This window comes from Hipposideros armiger, unplaced genomic scaffold, assembly GCF_001890085.2.
Source record: "Hipposideros armiger isolate ML-2016 unplaced genomic scaffold, ASM189008v1 scaffold_87, whole genome shotgun sequence".
In the NCBI taxonomy this organism is placed as follows: Eukaryota; Metazoa; Chordata; class Mammalia; order Chiroptera; family Hipposideridae; genus Hipposideros; species Hipposideros armiger.
Window position 1 is genome coordinate 1,272,585 of NW_017731437.1, and position 17,181 is coordinate 1,289,765.

The window sequence follows — 17,181 nt, forward strand, 5'->3', positions numbered from 1 at the left end:
ACATTTCTCTGGACATCTAAAGAATTTCAAGGGCGAGCTGAGTGGCTCAGTTGGTTAAGAGCGCGAGTTCTGAGCAACTGGTTCGCCGGTTCGAGTCTCACATGGCCCAGTGAGCTGCGCCTGAGCTGAGCTGCCAACAGGTGGCAGAATGCCCCAGCTGGTGAGAGCACATGCTCCTAACAAGGTTTCTGGTTCGACTCCCGCATGGGATGGTGGGATACGCCCACCCACAACTAAGATTGAACATGGCACCTTGAGCTGAGCTGCCCTGAGCTGCCCACGGGCGGCTGGATGGCAACTGGACTTGGAGCTTAGCTAGCTGTACCCTCCACAACTAAGGTTGAAGAACAACAATTTGGCTGTTCCCCTTCCCCAATTCCCCAGTGAAAAAAAAAAGAATTTCAAGATCAGCTGAAATGCTACCCCTCCCTCACACCTGTTCTGGCTTCTTCCATGCAATATAATCTTTCACGCCTCCACCACAGCACTGTGTTGTCCCTGTTTTGGGCGCACTTGTTTTCTCATCAAATTCATTCATTCATTCATTCATTCATTCATTCATTCAACAAACACTTAACTGAGCGACAACTGAGTGCCAGGTACAGCACATGTCCTAGCCCCAGCCAGACCACGAGCTCGTAAGGACAGGAACCACTCTGTCGTCTTTGTATGTCCCATGGTACCCGGCTCACTGCCATGCTGAGAGTGGCGTAGTGAACCTCTTGAATAAAGTCTGTGAGAGGACTGTGGGAGGAAGCCCCGCGGTGTTCAAGCCACCTCACTGGCCTCCCAGCACGCCCCACTAGGGGCTTTTCCACCTGCTGTTTCTATGCCTAGAAGCCTCTTCCCTCAGGCACCTGCACAGCTCACTCCCACACCTCCTTTGCTCTCTGTGCATGGGCCGCTTTTTAAGATAGCAAGCCCACCTCTGGCCTCCACACTCCGTTCTCCCCCACCTGTCACACTCACCCGCAGTGCCGTCTGACACATACACATTTTCACCTACTGTCTTTTGTGTCCACCGCTACCCCACTCTCAAGAATATCAGTGCCCTGAGGGCAGGGACCTCTGCAGTGTCCTCATGGTCACTGTCCTCAAAATATGGAACAGTGCCCGGCAAACAGCACAGGCTCCATACACTGCTGAACAAATGAATCCAGCGAAAGCTTGCGGCTGTCTCAGAGTGTCCCAAAGCTGTTTGATGAATGAACGACAGCAGATGGACCCGAAGAGGCAGGCAGGTAGGAGGCAAGCACCTGGAGTCCCACATCCGAGAAAGGGAGGACAGTGCAGGATACCTGTCCAAGCTGCTGAGCTGATGGCCTCCGAGAGAGGGGCGTCTCCGATTCGCTGCAAGAGCGCTCATCGCCTTCTTCGTGCAGCACAGACGAGTTCTGGGACAGGGACCTGTAACGACCGAGGAGAGCAGCTAAGTGACACCCATTTAGAGAACGGAGGTGACTCACCAGACTTCTCAGGAAGAAGAGGACTGCGAGGGGAAGTGAAGGGAACCCCAAATCTTAAGGAGTAGGAAAGCGGGAAAGGGCACCAGGGAGGGACTGAGACCTCTTCTGGGTTTTCTCTTTAAAGAGAAAACCTGAGTTTTCTCTTTAGCTCCTTCAATAACTTGTGTCTGAACTTGGGAAAAAACCACTGACCTTTTTAGGGTCTCGATATTCTCATCTATAAAATACCCTCCTTTAACGCCAGAGGGCCCCGGTTTGGATCCCACATATGAGGGCCAGTGACACTGCCCTCTACAGCTAAGATGCTGAACAACAGCTCAACCTGGAGCTGGGCTGCCATGAGTCGCCAGCGACAGCGTAGGCTGCAGCCCCTGCTGCAGTGGGTTGCCATGAGCTACTGTGTGTAGCCGGCAGCCAGTGTGAGCGGCTGTCCAGGAGCCGGCGACTGATCTGCCTCGCCTGGGAACAGCGCAATGATGGTGCCAACTTGGGCCAGTGAAGCAACGTCCTCCACAACTAGACTGAAGAACAAAAGGACAGCAACTTGTCTGTTCCCCTTCCCCCAATTCCCCAGCGCTGTTCCCATCCCTCAATTCGCCAATAAAAAAAAAAATCTTAAAAAAAAAATACCCTCCTTTACTTCGCCACAGAAAGCTAATCATGACTGGAGCCTAGTTGGATTGAAATGCCTAAGAGATACACATCATGAGGTTCCTTCAGTCTTCAGACGAAGTGAGGCTCCCCAGGGGCTGTCATCTGCCCTATACCCCCTCTCCTCCCCCACAGACCGCATAACAGATTTGTCTGTCTGGAGCCTCCTGGGTACCCATGTGCGATCCAATTTCCCTCTCCTAAGGAATAGGATAACCTTCCCCCCAAGTGTTAGCCCAGGTCTTCAGTGAAACAAGGAGCTCCTAGGATGGCCCAGAGGGTCCACGTTGCCCAGGGCACCCAGGATGGGAGCCAGCCCCGAGGGGGTGAGGAGTGACTGCAAGCACCCCCCACCCCCACCCCCACCCCCTGCCAACACGGCCGAGTGCTGGCTACTCACTTGGACAGGCTTCTTTTGAGCTTGAGTCCTTGGCTGCTGCTGCAGTCAGACAGGCGGTCCAGCGGGGAGAGTGTCCTGACGGGGGGCAGATGGCCGTCGCTGCCATACGCAGGCAGCATTCCTGAGAGGTGGCCATCTCCAAGCACGCGGAGTGGAGGGACAGCTGGGGATGGGGTGAGAGGCCCATTGAGGGCCTCCAGGAGCGACACGACTTCATAGCCTGGCGGAATGTTCTCGGAGGACTAGGGGAATCAGAAACAGGTTGAAAAAGTGATGAAAAGCTCTTCCTTTTATGGCATGACTGTGTTTCTTACTTGGCGCTGGAAAAATGTTTCCTTTTACCTGGTCTGGGGTGGGGGTTGTGGGGGAGTCTGTCAAAAACAGCTTCTGTATTAGAGGCCAAAGGAAGATAAAACGTCAAAGGGCTACATATTCCTAGAGTCTGCTTGTAGGTGAACTCCCTAATGTTTATTTTTCTGATTACAATAGAAAATTATAACAGGAAATTTGGGAAATACATAAAAGTAGAAAGAAGGGGGGAAAGTTAGTAATCAAATCATGCAAAGTAATAACTTCTATTAGCATTCTGGCGTATTTTCTCCCAATATTTTTCTCTGTACTGTTTACTCAGTTATAATCTACCTGCGACTAACAATTCTATATCCTGCTCATTTCACTGAACATCAATATTTTCCTTCCCATTTTCATGGATATTGTACGTTTTCTAACTGTCCCACTGATGCAGTTGTGTCTGGCATTTCCGACTGTGAACAACATTTTGAGGAACATCCTTCTGCATAAATCTCTTCAGATTATTTTCTTGGTATTAAGTTCTTAGGCTTTAGACTATCAGGTACAAATGTTTTTAAGGCTCTCAATAAACACAGCTCTTCTGTTTCTTCAATGATCTTTCTGGTTACACTCGTGAAAGCAGTACTGAAAACCGATTTAATTCTGCCAGCAGGGGTTACCTTTTAAAAAGTTTTTAAATTTGAAAGGTGAAAAATGGAATCTCATTTTACTGTGCATGTTGTTGATTTTTAATTGACTGACTTACAAAATGATGACTGTTCACCAGCCATGTGCGCTCTTCTGAAGATTTTTTTGTATCCCTTGCACATCTGTCTACTGCTTTATTCACAAGCTATTAAAAAATATTAGCCTTTCCTCTGATGTAAGTGCTGTGAAGACTTTTTTTCCCTTTAAATATTTGGTTTTTTTGCCTTTTGCTTTTGGTCCTCTTTTACACTTCTGAAGTTTAAATTTTTACATGGCAACACCTGCACATTCTTTTTTCGTGGTGTTCCGTTGCTTTAAGCTTAGAGAGCCTTCTCCCATCCAGAGTCCACTGAAGAGTCAGCTACAATTTATTTTAGGTTTTTAATGTTATGTTTGGTTTGCTTTATTTTAAATATAGTTAACTAGTTACTCCCTTTGGAATTTGTTATTGGTAAGGAGTAAAGTGCTAAACTGACTTGTCCTCCTCAAATAGCTAACTCATCTTACTGAATAGTAAATCTCTTCCACTCGTATGTCAGTCTAAAGAAAGTCAGTATCTGCTAGTCTAAAACCACAAGGCGTGGAGGCTCTCACACTCTTACTGCCACTCTGAAACCGAGGCAAGTTACTTCATCTACTCGGCTCCTATGAAGCCATGAAATTGGATAAAGAAAACGTTACTTTCTTTGAGGATTCAGATAAAGACAGTAAATTGTATTCAAATCCAAAACAATCACCCTCTTGTTTCTGTTTGGGGGCAGTCCGAGTGGGACTCCCCTGGGGTGAAACTGCAAGCAAAGGGCTCTAGGCGTGGTGAACGTCAACCGGACGTGGGGTTCCCAAGAAGGAAAAGGGGTTTTAATGGTCAGCATCCAGTCTCCCGTTGTAATATTGATGGGTTTTAATGCAATGTGGCCTCAGCCAGCTTCCTAGCTACTTCCATGGCCAAGGTTTAATGACTTGCTGCAAAGTCACGTAAAGAAGGAGAGGTGAGCCAAGCCAGCCAGGGAAACTGTCGTGTTTGTGTCACAGGGTCATGGTTCTCAGCCCAACTTACTGAATGCTCCTCCGAGTCAGACGTCTGGGATGAGATGATGGGGTTAAAGCTGGTTGGGGACAAGGGGCCCAATTTTTTCCTCATGGCTCGGATCTGAAGCAGTGCCCGGAAGGCTGCGAAGAAGAAAACAGGCGATGGGACATCCTGGTGCAGGAGTCAGACAGAAGCCGCGGCCATTCCTCCCAGTGTCCACCAGTGTTTGGACCCAGCAGGGCCCACCCGCCACTCGCCCTGAGGCTGGGGTCTTACGCAGTCGGCAGATGGGGCAGTTGTTGGCCTGATAGCGCAGGGTGTCTGCACAGGTATTACACAGGCAGAGGTGGCGACAGGGCAGAATCAAGGTGTCCCGGACGTCCGAGAGACACACCACACACTCGGCACTGTTATCGCTGACTTCGTCCTCAGCTACCTGGCCGGGGAGACAGAAGTTTAGCCAACGACACCAAGACACACAGTATGTCCCAGGCTTTCTTTACGAGGCAATTTGCCTGAAGTGCTGAGACAAGGAACAAGAACAAAATCTCGCATGTACATTGGACTTTATAGTTTACCAAGAGCATTCGCATACTCAGTTTCACTTATTCTGGGAACTGAGTGTTGTCTCAAGTTCATCCTAGGAGGCTCAGATCTGCCCTCTGCCCCACCCCAGACAGTCTGAGCTGAGGGGCCTAGGAAACCACACAGGGAAGGGAGAGGGCATGAAAAGCCCTGCCAGGAAGCGGAAGGGACGGAGCTCTGCGGAAGGACCAATCCAAAGCGGACCATTTTTTTCTTCCTTGCCAAAGTTACTTAAGTCTAATCATCTAAAGTAAGAACTAGGAAAATACCCTTCTTGGAGCAAACTGAGAGAGTTTGGTTCCAGGGTTTGGCGCGTGGCATTGCTAGCTCCGGGCTTCATCAGAGAATTTCTTACTCTGCCACCCGGGAAGAGGACACTCGGAATTTGGGCTAGAACTTGCCTTGGAATCTTGTGTGTTGTACTTGTTTTCAATTCCATAGATCTCCTGAAGGAGGTAGCTGACCCCATCTACCTGAAGAGCAAATAGACAAGTTCAAGGGCAGGCTGATTCTACCGAAAGATGAGAGTGGGAACTCTCTCCCCCGCTTGGTAACCAAGGGCTACTTGCTCACAATGAAAACAATCAAAGGCCTAGACAAGGAAAGGATGCTTTTATTTACTTATGTTTTCTCTTTGAGAGGGGAAAGAAAATCAAATGTTTAATTCGCCCACCATTATACCCAACAGGGAACATAAAAGTTCATCGATACAATACCTGTCCTGCCCTTCACTATTACAGACACGTAAGAAAGGTGTAGATTAGAAAAAGATGGAGGACTATGCATCAAAATATGAGCATTAGCTATGAAATAAAAGTTATGTTTAGATATTATAAAAATAAAGGGACGGAAAAGAGAAAGAAAGAATAAGGAGAAGGAATGGGCAAGGAAAAGGGGAAGGGGAAAATGTAGAAGCGAGATCTTGAAGGAGAGGCCACCTGAGCCCCCTCACCTGCCACAGAGCACCCTTCTCCAACACACAGCCAAATCACCCCGGCTGGCTTTGCTTCTTTTCTTTTTTTAAAAAAATATTTTATTGGGGAATTGGGGAAGGGAACAGTGTTGGGGAATTGGGGAAAGGGGAACACTGTGTTTTTCCAGGATCCATCAGCTCTAAATCAAATTGTTGTCCTTCAGTCTTAGTTGTGGAGGGCGCAAGCTCAGCTCCTAGTCCAGTCGCCGCTTTCAATCTAGTTGTGGGGAGGGGGCGTAGCCCACCATCCCAGGCAGGAGTTGAACCAGCAACCTTCTTGTTAGGAGCACGTGCTCTCACCAGCTGAGCCATCCGGCTGCCCATTGGCAGCTCAGCGGCAGCTCAGTTTGGGCACAGCTCACTGGCCCATGTGGGACTCAAACCAGCGACCCTGCTGTTCAGAGCTTGCGCTCTTAACAACTGCGCCACCTGGCCGGCCCTAGCCCTGTTTCTTAAAACCCCAACTTCAATGTCCAACTCCACTGCCACTGGCCTGGGCCAGTCAGTGCCAAGGCTGGCCTTCCCGCTGTTTCTTTAGGCCCCTACTCCTCTTCTAGGGCCTGGCCTCTGTCCCACTGATCCCCTCCTCTGTCACTGGTTCATACCCCACTCTCCTGTTTGACAAAGTCTGTTGCTAATGCCAGTCTAGCAACAGGAAGACAGATACACCATTTTCCTTGAGCTACACCGGCCATCCTCCCCTTCCAGGCCTCCTGGAGAACTAGGCCTCCCGTGAGGCAGCTCCCCGAGGCCTGGCCTCTCCAGGCACGATCTTGGGCCCAGGGTCTGTGTCCTCATCTGCATCTCTTAAAACCTGTTTTAACTTAGTGATTATATTAGAAAGGACGCTATCAACAAATTTATACTGAGGTATCATTGACTACTATGGACCTCTCTCAGAGGGGAGAGCACTTAACCTGAAAGAATGAATGTAGGATTTCAGATATCTACGACCCTTCTGTGGGCAGGCGCGGGGTGGGGGAGCTGCCAAGCCACTGGCACCATTCTCCCCTCCTCACCCTCCATGACTCCTCTCCTCTTCACACAGAGGCGGGTTAGGACTTCTAGCAGACATATGCATAACTTGCCGATCATTCTGGAAGCGGGCAGGTGGCCAGCAAACTTTGAATTTTAGAAAAGCAATGGTAGGGTAAGTTAAGCCGAGGGCTCTAATTGGCCTGAATTGGACACCAACACTTCATCCTGTAGCCTGAAATGTTTCAGGCCTGGCACTTTAGATAAAAAGAGTTCCCCCTAAACCTAATGTCAGGAGACAAATCTTGTCCTTTCCTTTCTCCAGTCCTTTGCTCAGAGAATGGCTGCCTCAACACCAGCAATTCCGGAACAATGATGACACTAAAAATCAGTATTCCTTTCAGGCCACCCAAGTAGTTCCTAACACACAAACGTTCGCCCTTTCTTTTCTTCTTTGATTATAAAAAGACAGTGGGAGGGGAAGAAGAGTGCTTAGTAAAGAATGAGAGAGACAAAAGAGAGGGGAGAGAGAGAGAGAGAGAGAGAGAGAGAGAGAGAGAGAGAGAGAGAGAGAGAGAGAGAGAGAGAGAGAGAATGAACAAACGAGGACACCAACAGTCTCTCTGGCCCTCAGATACTCACTACTTGTTTCTGTTTGAGAGGCTTGACACAGAAAGTCCCATCTGTGTGCTGGAATGAAAATGTGACAATTATGATAAGGAAGGAGGGCAGTAAAGCACTGCTGTTCTTTTGTTACTTCTTCCAATGATGCGTACTCTCGGACGCCCGTAGTGGGGGATCACAGACTCATAATGCTGGCAGGCCTTACAAGCATCTGGTCTGACCTCTCCCTTTGAAGAGGAGGAAACTAGGCCTCAGGGATTGAAGGCCATGCAGCAAGTTGGTGGCAGAGCTGGAGCCAGACCCCAGGGTTGCCCCCAGTATGGCGTTCCCCCAATTCCCTCCCAGCCCCCCAAGCCAGCCCCATTCTGCTGAGCTCAGGCAGCCAGCAAACAAGGGTTACGCGTGTCCTCACATGAAAGACAGTTAAACATACTAAAGTGAGGCCTTAGAAGGCTACTCACTTACCTTTTCAAAAGTGCCCAGCAGTACGTGGCAGTGGCCAAAATACTCTGAAAGAAAGGCACATGGATGGAAAATAAAACAGACGATACACCTTGATGCCCACTGACCTTCCCTGATTCCTTGCAATTGGGGAGACATCTGGGCTGTCATGGGAGGGGCACACAACAGAACCCAGCGGTGTTCTCGTCAGCCCGAGGACCTCGGGAACACGAGTGCAGGGGGATTTAGAGACTGCTGACACCCACAAAGCTGTGTTGCGGGGCCACAGCTGCCACCAGGCCTGGTGCCACCAAAGGGCAGTGTGTATGGCAAAAGAAGACAGAGGGTACCATACCATCTCCTTCGTCCACCACAGCATGGACCACCAAAGGGTAAACCTCTCGGTCCAGATCGAAGCCAAGCTGAAGGGAAAGAAAACAGAGAGAACAAAAAAGGGACTTAACATGTTTAAATGGCACAGTAATCCATCAGAAAGGGAGGTGTTGTCCAGGACCTCAGCTCTGTTCCTCCTTTGTCAACCTCGTAACCACCCAAGTCTGTTTGAGTGAAAACCACCAGTTTCTTTTTAAAATCTCAAGAGATGTACAGCCCTGTAACCTGCAGGTTATCTTTGAACATGGACTTCTCATGATAGCCTAGGCTGACAGGCTACTTTGGAACAGAAAATTATGAGGTCAGATGTATCCTTTTAAGGGTATGAAGACGTTACACAGCTGAAGGTGATCATGACATTCGCATGCCTGGGCAGTCCCTTTGCCGCTGGCCATGGTCCTAACCAGCTCCCAGGCCTACCGGGGTCTGTGTGCAGACCCTGCCCTTTTTCTCCCAGCAGTCCGTCACCTCCACCAAAGGCAGCTCACCTCCTCTTCAGCCCACTCTGAGGGGTCCACAGTGTGGGAGGGCAGGCAGAACTGCTGGCACACCCCTCGCTTGTAGTGCACCGTCTCCGACTGTAGGCTGTTATCTTTGGGGATGTAGCTGTTGATCAAAGTAGGAGGCAAAGGCAGAGTTAGCACCTAGGCCAGATGGATCTGACCATTTCCTCCGTCTCATGACTGTTCTCAATTATCAACAGGCTCTGGGAAATAGAATAGACAGGACCAGACCTCCTGTATTATCTATTTCCTTTGCTTTTGCTTGGTAATGCTATTAAACTTATCTTTGCAACCCACACATTCACAAAAAGGTAGCTTCATAGCTTCGTAACAGCATTATTATGATCTAAAGGGCTATGCTGCCATCTGCCACTGCACCAAGATGGTACAATTTAAAGCAAAAAGGTGAAAAAGTGGGGTGCTGTAGAAGAAGGTCCAAATTCAGGAATTAGATCTGGCCTGTTTGCAGAAAAAGAATGTTTTCCTGTACAGGTGCGTGCATAGAGCACAGACCCTAACCCATCCGGGAAGGAAGGCCTCCCTGGTCTCTTGTTCTTACCTGGCAATTCCATTCTGGAACTCCTCGGTGGCCTGATAGTAGATGGTGATGGCCACCCGGGCGTCAGTGTCAAAGGTGAACTCCACATTGTAATGGACTTTAGCTTTGCTGGCCTCTTCCCCAGGGGTCTTCACTTCCTCACTGCATCTAGAAAACCACAAAGACTCAGCATTGGGGGGTGGGGGGTGGGGGAAACGGGTAGCAAATCAGCATATTTTATCTTTTTTTTTTTTTTACTGAACATATTGTGGACTTGTCTCCATGACCCTAAACTCCGGCCTCCATCTTCCTTCTGAATGATGGCAGGGGAATTCATTTCTGCTACCGTTGGGCATTTAGTGGTTTCTGATATTTCACAGCTCTACAATTAATATCCTTGTGCATTTACCAGACTTTTTTTTCTTTTAGCTTTTGTTGTAATCAAAGTTACAAATTACATAGTTTAAATAGTTTCCACAAGGCTTATTACCAAAAGCAGCAGGCCCCACTCCTTCCCCTTTCCTCCACTTCAGAGGAAATCACTTCGACCTGATCACGCACCTGTGTGTTTCTCAATAACATGCTCGGGTTACTACTTCTTGATTTTTCAGCTTTAGGCATCATCCATGACTTCCTACTATGGAAATGAGGATTTTTCTCTTTCCCCATTCTGCCCCATAGAGGTATTTCCCTCCCCGCAGGGTAGTTATAACATAGCTTTGTTAGTTCAATACACTTGTGTCCATAGCACTGTGATAATATCAACATTATTCACAGCTTAGCCACAGATGAATCTCTGATTATTGTTCTTTTCCTGCAGAAGTTTTTCTTAAGACTTTGTGCTCATTTTTTCCCCCAGTTGCTTAGCTTTCTATGTACCTTATCACTAAATCAAACCCAAACTCTCTGCTAGCCGTCTCACTCTCTGGATGTTTGCGTGTTTTGTCTTCTTGAGGCGCTCCCTTCCGGAGCCCCCTGACCTGCTCCATCGGGACCCTGGGTCCCCTCATGGGCACACAGCGCCAGCCGGAATCTCCCTCCCCCGTCACCCTGGTGAGTCCCTTTTGCTTCTCTCCTGGGGAGTCCTGTGTTTCCTGCCTCCCCTGGCTTCCTCCTTCTTGGGTTACACTTCCATTTTGGCAGAGCATAACTTCCCGTAGCTTCCTGAGAAGAGGTGGTTTTTTTTTGGGGGGGGGGTAAACTTTTCAAGAGATTTTATTGTAGTCACACATCCTTGAAAACCTGGCTGAGTAAAGAACCTATAAAGTAGGTTATAACTACTTTAAGAAAGCCATTTCAGAGTGTGCTGTGTTGTCTTCCAGCTTCCAGGGTGCGCTCTTGGAGCAAGAAGCCCTTCGCTCCAGTGGCTGATTCCTTTTTCCTTTGACACGGAATCTCCACGGTGCCGGGCACGTGGCGGTCCTTTCCATGTAGAACGCGAATTTCACGTCACTGAAGGTTTCCTGCCTCCTGTGCTCTGTTCTCTCTTTCTAGCATCTTTAGTTGGACCTTCTGAGCTGCTGTTCTGGACTTCGTATCTTTCCTCTTCCATTTTCCATAACTCTGCCTTTTTGTTCCACTTTCTAGAATATTTCAACTTTTCTTCGTACATTCTATTGATTTCTTTTTCATTTCTACTACCATGTTTTTTAATTCCTAAGAACTTTTCCGTTCCCTACGCACTTTGTATCATTGTGTCCATGGAACAAGAAGATAACACCTCCTTTCTCTACGTCTCTGAGGCTAGAGATGCAGTTTTCCTCTCTCTGCAGAGTTTTGGTTTCCACTTAGTGTTTTGTTTTGTTTTTCCTGTTGGTTTGTTTTCCACTGTCTTTCCACTGACGTTCCTTATACATCTAAGCATCTTTGGTTGCCTGCTCATAGTTAAGAAATTTAAAGCCCATGATTGGAACTCCGGGTGCATAGTGGGGCTTGGGGATGCTAGGCGTCCCCTGGGGTCTGTGCAGGAACCTCCAATGCCCGTCTCTTTGGTCCTCCCATCTGAGTGGGTCCAATTCCCCAGGGAACGGTTTTCCTGTCTTCTGACAAAGACCTGGCTACTGACATTCAGGGGGTGGGGGTGGAGGGCAGGCTGCAGGGCTCAGCAGCCAGTGCGCCTACATTCACTTAACCCCCATTTTTGGTACGAGCCCAGCCTTGGCTGTGCCTGGGTCCCCCAAGTCCAGGGATTCTGTTGAGAACCATCTGCTAGCCTTTTGCCAGGGTGTGGGCAGGGCTATCCTGGCTGTGTGGTGTAAGGCAGGGGATCTGACTTCTCAAGCAGACTTTCCGCCATCCTCCTTTTCGCCTTCCACCCTGACACCCAGAGGTACCTGGCACCCCCAGTTCCTGAGCCTTTGGGGCACCACGGCGCAAGCCGGGTGGCTCGCAGCTTTTCCTCCTGCTCGCTTAGGCTCCTGGTTTCTGGATCTGCTGAGTCACTGAACATCCCCATCTGTTTCCAGCTTCTATAATTTGTTGCGGCTGCTCCTTTCCCATTCTCCCAGTTGTCATGATTTGTGCTTTTAAAAAAATCATTGTTTAAACTATCGTTATTTAGTAGGGTTTTGAGAGGAAGCAAAAGTAGACGCTCAATCCTCCATCGTTACCTGGAAACCCGAGAGTCAGAATTCATTCCCACACTCTCAGAAAAACAAAACAAAAACACCTTTCGCCTGTACATTTATTGGACACCAGGTTTTCCCTTCCATTATCTTGTTTACTTTTGACAACGGCCATGAAAGGTAACGTGTATTACCACTTTTTACCCATGAAAAGCCTGCGGCTCAGAGTCTTATTCGGGCAAGCCGCCGTGGAGCTGGGGCTTGGCCTCCCATGCCGGCTGTCAGCACATCCCAGCTGTTCTAGTGCTGTGGCCAGGCTGCCACGTCGGGGTGGGGGACAACCTCCCAACAGCTCAGGGACATGCTCCTGTCTTCATCAAACACATGAGCAGGCCATATGTGATGGCAGATATGAAGTGGACATGGTCGCTGACCGCTGGGGGTTTCCCGAGGCCTCAGTAGCCTCAGTCTATGCTGTCTCCCTCAGAGGGTGACCATTCGCCCAGCTGCAGACAGTTCTGTAGCAAGAGGACTTGCCTGGCTCTCTGGTCCCCAGAGTTGACCCCAGGGCCAGGAGAGTAGCTGGGGAAGCAGTAAAAAATTCAGGGACAAATGAAATACAAAAATTAAGAGAGAGAGAAATGGATTAGTGGTTGCTTAAGCCTGAAAGAGGGGTTTAGGAAGTAACTGCTAATGTGTATGGGGTGTCTTTTGGGGGTGATGAAACGTTCTAAACTTAGATGGCAGTGTGATGATTGCACAAGTCTGTGAATCTACCCAAAACCACTGAATTATATGCTTTAAATGGGTGAATTGTATGATCTGTCAATTATATCTCAAGAAAGCTATGATATTAAAACAAAATTATCAGAGAGAAATAAACTTCCTAATGCTAATAACGCTGACCTAATAAAGCATAAAATGGTCTGAGTCATCTTCCTTGTTCATTCAGAAAAAATTGGGACCTCTGACTTGCCCAAACCAAATCTGTCTCCCAGGGAAGCAGTGAGCCTAAGTAGACAGACTCTATCTGGAGGGCAGTATCAGTCTAAAAATTACACTGTCGCGGGGACAGCACAAAGAAGGCATATCAATGATAATTAATACTGATGATGATGATTAAACAACCAGCCCAGAGCACTTTGAGTTCCTCAGAGGAAGGGCATATGAGATTAAGAATTAAAAAGTAAATAGAAGCAATAAATAAGGATTTCATACCCCAAGTTCCAATATCCCATTGTTACACAGGCTTGTTGAGATTATCTGCAAAATTCACTTTTCCCCTCAATCATTCCTCTTTTTGAAACAAATTCATAAAGTAGGGATAATGACTGCTTCCCAGAAAGTGAAAGTTCTTCACCAACATAGACGCGAAGTCTGAACTAGAGGCCTTGAGCTCTAACTCACGAGCTGCTGCTCTCGGGGCTGGAGCAGTCCCCCGCCCGAGGCCCGAGGACCAGGCTCTGGGGCCAGCACAACCGGCCCTGAGCCTCTTGGGGGAGCTGGCTGCCCCTGCAGGGAGGAAGGCACGTGGCGGAGCCCCCAGGGACTTACTTGACGAGTCTTAGTGTGTCCTTTCGGATGTTGATCAGGCTTCTCAGGGTCTTCACTGGTTCTTGGGGAGGTGGGGCAGCATAAGGAAACTGTCAGAAAGAAAGTGGGGTAAGGCAGTGTGTTTATCAAGGCCAACAACTGTCCCTCACTGGTACAAAGAACAGCCTTGTGAGTGACAAAGAACAGCCTTGTGAGGTGAGGCAGGCAGGCCCCAGGCTCCTAACTACGTGAGGACACCGAGATCTGACATGTCAAGTGAACCTGCCCAAGGTCACAGCCGGTGGTAGAGCTGGGATTCGATTTGGTGTCCAAAGAGCAAGGTTTATCTGCTTTTCCCATGATACGAAGCTTATCTGAGTCCGCATTCGAAATGTGGGTCACTAATGAAAACTCCTACTGAAGTTGCACATACCAAAGGGACACACCGTGGCCGAGCTAATCACAAAAGGCTTTTCCATCTGACCTTCGGCGACAGGGAGCCAGGCCTGCCAGGGTTTTCCTCCAGGGAAGCCACATGGTGTCTTAGAAATTTAGGAGCTGCAAATAAGAGAGGACCCCATCTCGTACACAGAACTGAGGCCTGCAGTCCGTGTGGAACACATTTTTTCCTGCAGCTGCTCATATGGAGCAGAGATCTTCAAATGTGAGCCAAGATCTCCTTAGGGATCATCAAAGATTTATGGTTGTCCAGCATTTACCGTACACTTTCTCCCTTTCCCCATGTAGACATCTGGATTTGAGTTCTGAGTTGATGATAGTGAGGGGATATGAAAGGGAAAATACAGAGGGTGCCAAAGAAATGTATACACATTTTAAGAAAGGAAAAAACTATTAAAATTGTAACACAGTGAATGACGCTAGCATTCATTTGACGAACGCCATCTTTTGAGTGAATGTCATACTACACATTGCTACTGTAATTCAATTCAACTTCGAAAGGTAAAACATAGATGACATCTTAAAATGTGTACTTTTTTTTTTTTGGCAGCCCCGGTGGTAATCAATTAAACTGGAAATTGCTTTCAAAAGATTAAGAATGATTTAAAATGTTCCCAGTATTGTTCTGATGTTATTTGGGTAATAAAATTTTTTTGCATATAATTCACAAAAAACCTGCTAGACTTTGTAGCTTTGTAAAACTGTGGCACCTGGGAAGAGTCGGCCTCCTGGTGCTGGTTTCAGAAAACTGGATGCTCACGGTACACTCGATTGTGCCTTCACAGATCTTTGCTCAGTGTTGTTTTCTCACTTGGAAAACAATTTCACCTACAGTATGTCTCATTTTACGGATTCAGTATGATTGCTTATGACTCACGTGTGTGAATGTGACACTTAAGAAAATACATTCAAACAACTAGACTGAAGAACAAAAGGACAGCAGCTTGTCTGTTCCCCATCCCCCAATTCCCCCAATAAAAATCTTTAAAAAAAAAAAAAAGAAAATATATTCAACCTGATCAGGTGTGCATTCAGGTTACCCACGACATAGCAACATTTTATGTTTTCACTGGCACATTTAACATGTATTCGTTCAAAATATATGATAGCTGGTTTTTCTAGTTACAAAGCAAAACACGTTCAAGCAGAAAACTTGAAAAACGCAAGAAAGGACAAAAGCAGCCATCATTTCACCACTCAGTGATGCCAATGTTAACACAGCAGCGTCTTTCCAGAAAGGCACCCATCTGCCTACCCACCCACCCATCTCTGTATCTATGCACTGTTTCAAACTGTACTTACTATTTTATAGTTTCTTTTTTCATTTAGAAAGACGTGGTAAACGTTTTTAAAGTCTTGAATTTGACATGATTACACACGTTAGAGATAGAAGCATACTTCATTTATTCAATTCCATACTATTCAGTGTTTTAAGTTGGTTTTACTTTATTTTTTGTGCTGATACAAATGTGGTGGTGAGAGCCTTGTTCTTACATTTCTACATGCTTGTTTGATTACTTCCTTAGGACAAATTCCTAGAAGTGGGATTACTGGATCAAAGCGTAAGCATGTTTCTAAGACTTTTTAATGTAAATTTTGCCAAGCTGTTCTCCAGAAAGCTGATTTTGATTTTGCTCTCCTACTAGCAGCATATCAAGAGGCTTTTACCCAGGAAGGCTGAAATCCTGGTTCAAATCCCATCAGTGCTCCATTTCTCCACCCCCCACTTTCCTAGGCTGTCACACTAAAGGAATTTAAAACAATTTTAAAACAAGCTTAAGCAAAAAGTAATTAGGCAAGAAAATCCGACACAAATGCTAGTCTATTCTAAAGCCAAAATAAATGACTTTGGGATTAAAATTTTTTTCTGGAGTAGCAAAGTTAATCATATTCATTTGCGTAGGTACTTGGGAGTCAGCCATAACTCCTACTTGAGTTAAAAAAAAAAAAAAAGATGAGTTCTTCCGTCACTCTTTCCCCTTTCTCCTCCATACCCTCCAAAAAAGAAAAGCAAAAGGAGAAAAGGGGGAAAAACAAACAAACAGAAAACCTTGTGTTCTTCATCTTTCATTTTGAATATTACCCGAGCCTGAATTCTCTTTCAAAGGTACTGACCCGAAAGGTTCGGTCCGTAAGGCCCTGAGCGGACCAAATTTCATTCTTTGTCCATTCGCCTTGGCCTACAGCCTGTCTTCATTATGAAAAGTGAAATGGGGTTCTAGAAGCTGCCTTTAGCTATCTTTCTTAAGGCTGTTAAGAGTTTATTGACTCCAGAACGATGTCTGAGAAACGGGAAGGCATTCCATAGCCCCATATGGAGCTTGAGGCAAGAGGCCAGGGCGTGCCTGGCAGGCTTGGTTCCTCTGTCAGCGGGCCTGGTGCTGGGCTGTGCACAGACGGCAGAGGCTGCTTCTTCCCGTTTCCTGGCAAGCTGCCGGGGCGGCAGGGAGAGAAAAGACTCTAGCTGGTCTCCCTGTCTCCACTGACTCCCTAACTTAGTAAGACGTCTACTGAGTACCTGCTATGTGCCAGGCATCACGCTGTGCTCTTCAGATATATGTTTCCCTTTTCCTTTATTTAATTGGGGTAACATACACATGACATGAAGTGTATCACCATAACCATTTTAAGCACACTGTTCGGTGGCATTAAGTACATTCACGTGTCAGGCTACCATCACCACCATCCATCTCCGGTGTAGATACACTCTTATTTCATGTTCTCAACACCAACAGACGTGTCTACCACGCCCACCAAGTTGTGAGCTCCTGGAGGGCAGCCTGACACGCAGGAGGAAATCGAAAATGTGTTGGTTAGAGGTGGTCTCAGAGATGTGGGGGTGCAGCTGATGGCTGTTGGTTGGGGGGGTGGGGATGAGGGAGAGAGGGAGGGGGTTGGACAGCATAAATACACAGCTGCAATGTTGCCATGGGGACATGGGGGACAGTTCCAGGAATGTAATTGATAATGTTGTGAATATTTTGTAGGGTGTCAGGTGGTCACATGTCTTGCATCATGGATGGGGAAGAGGCTTGATCACTGCACTG

The 17,181-nt window shown here is 47.4% G+C and overlaps 1 protein-coding gene across 4 annotated transcripts in view; it reads right to left on the reverse strand.

Annotated features, from left to right (window-relative positions):
* The window catches only part of RNF157 (ring finger protein 157), a 67,908-nt gene that overhangs the window by 12,938 nt on the left and 37,789 nt on the right, over positions 1 to 17,181 (reverse strand). For 3 of the 4 annotated variants that reach the window (XM_019644457.1, XM_019644461.1, XM_019644460.1), the window contains exons 3-14: positions 13,697 to 13,785; positions 9,600 to 9,746; positions 9,026 to 9,143; positions 8,500 to 8,566; positions 8,169 to 8,212; positions 7,722 to 7,769; positions 5,533 to 5,604; positions 4,823 to 4,982; positions 4,574 to 4,686; positions 2,860 to 2,904; positions 2,518 to 2,759; positions 1,299 to 1,407 (exon numbers count right to left, since the gene is read on the reverse strand). In XM_019644457.1, coding sequence (XP_019500002.1) covers positions 1,299 to 1,407; positions 2,518 to 2,759; positions 2,860 to 2,904; positions 4,574 to 4,686; positions 4,823 to 4,982; positions 5,533 to 5,604; positions 7,722 to 7,769; positions 8,169 to 8,212; positions 8,500 to 8,566; positions 9,026 to 9,143; positions 9,600 to 9,746; positions 13,697 to 13,785 — 1,254 coding nt within the window. The remainder of the gene's footprint in view (positions 1 to 1,298; positions 1,408 to 2,517; positions 2,760 to 2,859; positions 2,905 to 4,573; positions 4,687 to 4,822; positions 4,983 to 5,532; positions 5,605 to 7,721; positions 7,770 to 8,168; positions 8,213 to 8,499; positions 8,567 to 9,025; positions 9,144 to 9,599; positions 9,747 to 13,696; positions 13,786 to 17,181) is intronic. The other variant, XM_019644459.1, reaches the window with a different exon arrangement.